This window comes from Galeopterus variegatus, unplaced genomic scaffold (genome assembly GCF_000696425.1).
Source record: "Galeopterus variegatus unplaced genomic scaffold, G_variegatus-3.0.2 Scaffold501, whole genome shotgun sequence".
Classification (NCBI taxonomy): domain Eukaryota; kingdom Metazoa; phylum Chordata; class Mammalia; order Dermoptera; family Cynocephalidae; genus Galeopterus; species Galeopterus variegatus.
In genome coordinates, this window is record NW_007726612.1 from 135,177 (window position 1) to 142,590 (window position 7,414).

The window sequence follows — 7,414 nt, forward strand, 5'->3', positions numbered from 1 at the left end:
ATTGGAAATATTGGAATATTTTATTTGAAGCCCTAATTGTAGATTTTGCATGCACTGGAGGGCAGAGCTGGATGACCCTCAGATGATCGCCCCAAGCGGTTGAGTGGATCAATTGCTAAAGAAGGGGGATTCTCCTGTCCTGGCCCCAGGTCTTCCCTGGGAGGGAGTTCAGGGCTACCTGGTGCAGCGGCCCGGGATTAACTCCGATTTTCTTGCTAACAGAGCCCCATATTCAAGCCCCGTGGGATCTCGCGGCCTTCAGCCAGCGCCAGCATGCAGAACAGTAAGTGCCTCTGGTCTTTCTCAGACTTCGGGCTGGGGACGCGCGGACTTGCGGGTCAGGGGAGGGCGCAGAGGCTCGTGATGGCCACACTGACCAGTTCGCCGGGCCAGAGGGAGGAGGCTGGGGGACACAAGGTGGCTGCGCCCACCTCGCCTCCAGGCAACCCGCGAGGGATGGGCGTTTGCTCTGCTGTTCTCGATCCTGGCAGAACAGGGACTGAGAGCCCTTCAGAACAGCCCGCCCGAGTTTTCGAAGCTGCGGTAGAGAAACCCCATCCCCTCCAAATCCTGTAACTCACACCCCCTCCCCGCCCCTGCCCGGGCTCTGACCCCGGAGAGAGGGGCTGGGCTGAGCAGGGCGGGGCGAACGAAGGCTTCTCCTAGTTGCGCGAGGCGAAGGAGGCCCCTTTGGGTTTAGCCAAGACTGAATGTCTCCACCGACCGGGCGGGGTAGTGGGCTTCCCTCCACAGGCACTCTCAGGGCAGCTCCTCCCCTCCACCCCCATGGGCCTAGAGGGGAAGGAGAGCGGACACCCCGGCCTGCAGCGGGGTGGGGGTGGTAAACTCGCACTATGGGGCTTTTATGGGTACGGGAGAGAGCAGGGTTTATTAGGTCTGGGAAGAGGGTGGGGGCTGCTCCCAGGAACTGGAAAAGCCCTGTCCTGGCAGCTGTATCTCCGTGGGTCCTCGTCTTCCCAGGCCCATAGTGCATTTGATCCTACGGCTCTTGTGCCTCCCTCCTTTCCTCTGCCCAGACTCCTTGAGTCCCCACCCACCTTCCTGCTCAGTCCATGGGTGCTGGTATGTGGCAGGGCTAGTCTAGTGCTCGGGTCTGGAAGCCCAGAGGCCCAGTGAAAGTAGGCCCAGATTGAGATTTGGAATCCGTACCTGGCTTGAGGGCTCAACTGGATTTGGATTGTGGAAAGCCTAGGTCTTCTAGCAGCCCACCCTTGCCGAACCGCAAAGACTTAAGAGGGTCCTCAGCGTCACACCCATCTGTTCTGGAAATGCTTGTCACCCCCTGGTGCCGCGGGGGCTGGTGCACCTCAAGCTCTGCAAAGGGCACCAAGGTGGTGAGCTTTGCAGTGGTACTTGTGCAGAACCTGCCAGACCTCAGGCCTTGGCCCAGGCGGCACCGCTTTCGCAAGGCACATGCCTTTGCTCGCCCCTCCGGCGGCTGAGTTCTCCCCCTGCAGCTCAGACTCCCCAGCCGCAGGCTCTCCGGTGGGCCTGGGCCGGGGCGCTCAGCGCTGAGCGTTTGCCGCTGCGGCCTGGCTGGCGGGCCCCGAGGGGCGCGGGGTCGCAGGCCGGCCCGCGGGGCTTTGTGCCTCTAGTTCCCGGGTGTGCGCGAGGCGCGGAGCATCCAAATTGACACCATATGTTTTCCTATTAGATGCTTCGCGGTCGAATTCTAGGCGCATAATCATCGCCACTAGGCGAGAGAGCCAGCCGTCCCTAGGGAAGGGACACAATGATTGAGGCTTAACCTCTGAAGGGGAATTTAGAGCTGCGCGTCCTCGCTGCCATTTCGATGCTGACAGAGGCGCCCTGGCCCGGGCGTCTCCTGGGCGAGCACCGACCGGCCGTAGCTGCGGAGGTGGCGGGCATGTTGTTCTTTTTTGCAATGGGGGGAGGAGGGAGATCTACGATTAGGCGGCCTCCTATGCCTTGGCATTCGTAGACTGAGAATTGCCCTAGCTGTAGGCAAAGTTTGGAAAGTCTCTCTCAGTCTCTTTCTGGGACAGCCTTTCTTTTTTCCAGGAAGGCTCTCTTTGCCCAGAGGTGGGGCTCCGTAGCTGAGCAGTAGATTGGACCTGTGAGGCGAAGGAAGGCGATAAAGGGAATTTAGGAGAAACCGGAAGCTCAGGCTAGGCCTTGCTTGTTGGAGAAGCGGTGTCCCTGCAATGTCCCCACTTGCGCTGGGCCGGACCGGAGCCCAGATCCCCCAAACGCCTGTCACTTCTCATCGGGTTGAGGCTCCGGCCCCCCCCTCAGTGCCCCCCCCTTCTGTCTCAAGCCTTCGGCTACCCTGAAAACGCGGCTCCCCTCGAAGGGGAAACGAGTGCAGTTCAATCTCGTCTGAGTGATCTACAAATAGGGACGGAAAGGGTCGTTTTATCACGGTCCCGTTTGTCGTGACGATGCAATTTCCCGGAGCGGAGCACTGTCACAAAGTGACAAGGCTGCCACAAGCGCCCCGACTGATCTTTTCAATTAGCCTTCCATGCATGATCCGGAGCGACTTCCGCCTATTTCCAGAAATTAAGCTCAAACTTGACGTGCAGCTAGTTTTATTTTAAAGACAAATGTCAGAGAGGCTCATCATATTTTCCCCCCTCTTCTATATTTGGAGCTTATTTATTGCTAAGAAGCTCAGGCTCCTGGAGTCAATTTATCAGGAGGCTCCAAAGAGAAGAGAAGAGAGGAGAGGAGAGAAGAACCGAGCAGGGAGCCACGTCTTCTCCTGGGAGGGCTGTTCTCTAGAGTCGGGTCTGCAGGTTGGAGATTTTTAAGGAAGTGGAAATCGGTGATTGGCTTTATTTGTGTGGCTGTGGTTTCTGGGGAGGGGGCTTCAGAGAGGTGCTAAGTCCCTCTTCCTATTCTCTAAGACTAGACAATGGGTTGAGGTTGTGAGTTGCAAAGATGGGGGATGTGAGCTACAAAAAAAGCAGGGACGGGGGACACTGTGATGTGGTCTTTTTCTTTTCTGTTTTTGGTTCTTGCTAATATCTGCCCTTGGCCGAGGGGAGGGCGGGGTTCAGCAGCGGAAGTAAAGCGGGCAGTGGCTGGTGCGAACTGACTCCCGATCTCGGCCCCACTCGAGGCAGCCGGACTGCTCTGTGGTTGGAGCCGAGCGGGGGCTCTGACCCTCAAGCCTGCAGTGGAGGCGCGGAGACCAAATTGAGGTTCACTAGCCACAGATTTGCCTCTTCTGTTCTTCTCTACTTTTCTCCCTTCCCTTCTCCTATTAACAAAACAAAACAAAACGAAACAGAACCTGGTGCATGTTCCGTGCATCCACCAGAGTTTGGATTGTGGCGCAAACGTTTCTGGACTTTAGCGTCCAGAGGAGCATTGAAGGGCTGTTGGATTTGCTCTCATGGTTCCAACCCTGCAGAGATCTGGGAGGTTCAGTGTGGGTTTTGTAGAACCCACGGTTTGCGATGACACTCAGGAGTCTTTGGAAGGAGATTTTTAGAGAGGATTGCTTTCACCTTGTGTGCTCAGAGGCTGGCTGTAATGTTTATGAAGAGGGGCAGCGTGCTGGGGGCACTGCGAGGGTGATGATGGTAGTGGGGTCCGTGTGTCTTGTTCCTTGGCATGTGTCTGACTCTGCGGTGCTTCTGCAGTCCAGTGGGCAGGAGCAGCACTGTGTTTGGGGCCGGGCTGCCCGATGTCCCGCATGGCTGGTGGTCCTGTTGTCGTCTCTTGGTCGATAGCAGGGACCTGATCGCCAAGGTTGGCACGGGTTGGCAGGGAGCTGAGGATGCATTGTGGTTGTCTTCTCTTCTTCCTCTTCCTCCTCCGCTTCCCTCTTCTTTCTCTTCCACTCTGCTCTCTCCTCTTCCCTCTCCTCTCCTTTCCTCTCCCTTTCCTCAGGTCACAGCGGAGTGAATCAGCTCGGTGGTGTCTTTGTCAACGGGCGGCCACTGCCGGACTCCACCCGGCAGAAGATTGTAGAGCTAGCTCACAGCGGGGCCCGGCCGTGCGACATTTCCCGAATTCTGCAGGTGATCCTCCCGGCGCCGCCCCACTCGCCGCCCCCGCGGCCCTCTACTCTCGAGGCCCTCTCTTCATTTCTTACTGTAAACGCTGCTAATTACGGACCCCCCAACCTTACCCACCCTAACCCCAGGCCCCAGTCCCCTGCCTTCCCAATTTCCCCTCTCCTTCCACCATCCTTCCCTATCTCTTTCAGCCTGGGTTAGTTACATAAGATAACTCATCTGCTTAGGAAAAAACAAACAAACAAACAAAAAAACTGTGAATTTTAAAAACCTTTCTGTTTTCATTTGGTAAAGACATTCATTGTGCTAACAGTTTATGAACTGTAATGAGCTGAGTTATATAAACCGGCATAATTTCATTCCTCTCTCCCCATCCTATATTTCCCTTGAATTTTGAGATGTTTATTTGCATTCTTCATGTTTATGAAGAATATATATTGATTCTAAAAGACAAATGCTATTTACCCCTCACTAACTCACATTAACTCAATTGGACATTTTTTTTTTTTTTAAGGAAAGAGAAGTGAAAATTCAGTTTATTTTTTCCCTTTGCTCTTTAAAACATAACCACTTTTAGCAAGGTCAGCACAAAAAAGTTAATCTGACTTCGTTTTGATGCATCTTCAGTGTTTAAGAAAACAGTTTTTAAAAAATCTTTAAAAAATTTTTTTAGTTCAAACTGTTTGAAAGTATCATATTTGTAGTTTTTAGGGCTACAAATGTAATTTTAAGAAAAAAGCTCTCTACAGTAAGTTCTCATACCATTGAAGGTATATTTTTGTGTTATAGACCCATGCAGATGCAAAAGTCCAAGTGCTGGACAATCAAAACGTAAGCTTGTCATTGTTTAATGCATACTTAAACAATTTTATTTTTGTCTTGAAATTATTAATAATGTGGTTTTCTGTCCACTTCCCCTATGCAGGTGTCCAACGGATGTGTGAGTAAAATTCTGGGCAGGTATTACGAGACTGGCTCCATCAGACCCAGGGCAATCGGTGGTAGTAAACCGAGAGTAGCGACTCCAGAAGTTGTAAGCAAAATAGCCCAGTATAAGCGGGAGTGCCCGTCCATCTTTGCTTGGGAAATCCGAGACAGATTACTGTCCGAGGGGGTCTGTACCAACGATAACATACCAAGTGTAAGTTCACGGGGAACATTCACCCTTCTTGCCCTAAGCTCCACGCTCTCTCCTTCCTACCACCTCTTTCTTTACCTCCTCCCACTCTCCTCCCCCTCCCCCAGTGTCTCTCTATCTCTGTCCCTTTCCTGCTCCATATTTGTCTCCTTTGCATCTGGGGGTATTGAGAAGAGTGTCCTGACCTTTTTTTCGACCGTCTGAGAAATGGGAGTCAGGTGTGGGGAGTTGTTCACTTCATTTGCATGCTGCAAACAAGAGGGTGGAGGCATGGGACAGGAACTTGAATCAAGAAGGGAAAGGAAAATGAAAACCCGATTCCAACTTCCTCCAAATCCACCTGCATGAACCTTGCTCCAGGCATCACATCCATTTCCACCCTAATATGAAACAAATAAAACGAAAGAATGCTCTAAGCCAAGTTTAAATATTTTTTCAGGAAGTCTTTTAACAAAGCCAAGCCACCCTATCAGTTAGGTCGGTAGAGACACTGAGCAATGGTGAAGGAGCCTTCCTCCCCCTTAGCCCCCCTATTCTCTACCCAACTCAATTTTCATGCCCAAAGTGATGGCTCTCATTCTTTCCACGATGTATCTGCAAATCCACCCACTGTTCCAGGGTGGCTGAGAGCCATTTAATGTGTTGAGGGTCGTTCTTTGAGGCAGTTGACGAGCTGAGATGGGGTCTTAAGATGGGGTGACTGTATCTTCAGGAGACGCTACCATTTGGTTTGATTTTGGTCTGATTTGCAGGTGTCATCAATAAACAGAGTTCTTCGCAACCTGGCTAGCGAAAAGCAACAGATGGGCGCAGACGGCATGTATGATAAACTAAGGATGTTGAACGGGCAGACCGGAAGCTGGGGCACCCGCCCTGGTTGGTATCCGGGGACTTCGGTGCCAGGGCAACCCACGCAAGGTAAAACCCTAGCGGTCATCCTCCTAACTCTCCATATATGCAGCCCCTCTGCTATCTTCTCCTTCCCCAACCTTTTCCTCCTCTCTGACTTCTGTGCTCTGGGGACTGTAATGGGCAGGATTGCGTTAGAAGGCCTGGGACACATTGACTTGTATGGAGGTGGTGTTCATTGAACCACCTTGTTGGTTCGAGACTGTGAGGGTTGTGTATGTCAAGGGTAGTATGAACGTGGCTGGTATGTATGTGTGTGTGGAAGTGTAAGAGCCAGCTGCGTGATGCCCTATTCAAATGTGACATTGAAATGCAGGGAGAGCCCCCTTGCTGTAGAAGTGTGACAAGTTACCACACTGACAGACTGCGAGGTAAACATAATTGTATCGTTTTGCTTTTTGTCGTAATTGACAAATTATGTGAGGATGAGTAGGGTGCATATGAGAGGGTGAGCTGCGAGATGCAGGGCCGAGGGGAGGATGGGGCATTGGAAGTGGTGGTCTCCCAGGTAAAACCACCCCACCATCCTTGCTCCAGCCCCGGTCACCCTTCTGGGTCCCTAGTTCTCACTCTCTGTGGGTGGCGACCTCGTAGAAGACATGGGGTGAAGATACTGTGAGCCGGACTGTGGGGTGCCAGAGTGGCTCCTGGGCTGGGAGTAGAAGTGGGACCTGGAATGCCCCAGGTCTTCGAGAGGGATGGATGAAGAGGAGCAGGTGGGGGAGGGGAGTAGGTTGGCTCTCCCCTCCCCCTACACACCGAAAGGGAGTTTGGTCAAGAATAGGAAACAGTTTACTCCGAAGATTAATCGGTATTTGTTGTCCTCGTGACAGGGAGATAATATGCGGGATAATGGGACGTGGCGTCTCACTCCCAGAGCACAACGGAGCCTGGGGGCTCCGGGCCGGGGGCAGCCGCATGGGGACAGCGACGAGGCTGCCCGCACATCCGTGCGCTCCCGGACCGGCTCCGGATGCCCGGCGCCTCCACGGAGCCGGGCTAGAGAAGGGGAAATCGGTAACAGTATGCGAAATATCTGGTACAAAGGATGCTTCTGTCACTCGCAAGAATTTGTTATGGGAACAATCCTGTCGCTCTGTAATTGCTCATTAGAGAACGTTTTGTTTCTCATTAAGGCGACATGAATAAGCGTCTAGTTGAAGGAGACAGCTGTAGAAATGTTCCACAAGAGACCTCTGGACACGATTCGGCACCAATTGCCAATTAGACATGTCAGTTTTAAGAGCAGAAAACAATATAGGACGGACACTGGGAAGATAGGGAGCAAAGCGCTCGCTGCTGGTTTCCCAGCGCGGCCGCTCGGCCCGCGGAGGCCTCCTGACGCGCAGGGCCCGGG

At 52.9% G+C, this 7,414-nt stretch overlaps 1 protein-coding gene across 1 annotated transcript in view; it reads left to right on the forward strand.

Annotated features, from left to right (window-relative positions):
- Positions 1 to 228: 228 nt before the first annotated feature.
- The window catches only part of PAX6 (paired box 6), an 18,201-nt gene continuing 11,015 nt past the window's right edge, over positions 229 to 7,414 (forward strand). Inside the window, exons 1-5 of the mRNA XM_008569454.1 lie at positions 229 to 283; positions 3,883 to 4,013; positions 4,800 to 4,841; positions 4,936 to 5,151; positions 5,901 to 6,066. Of these exons, the coding sequence (XP_008567676.1) occupies positions 274 to 283; positions 3,883 to 4,013; positions 4,800 to 4,841; positions 4,936 to 5,151; positions 5,901 to 6,066 (565 nt within the window). The 5' untranslated portion in view covers positions 229 to 273. The remainder of the gene's footprint in view (positions 284 to 3,882; positions 4,014 to 4,799; positions 4,842 to 4,935; positions 5,152 to 5,900; positions 6,067 to 7,414) is intronic.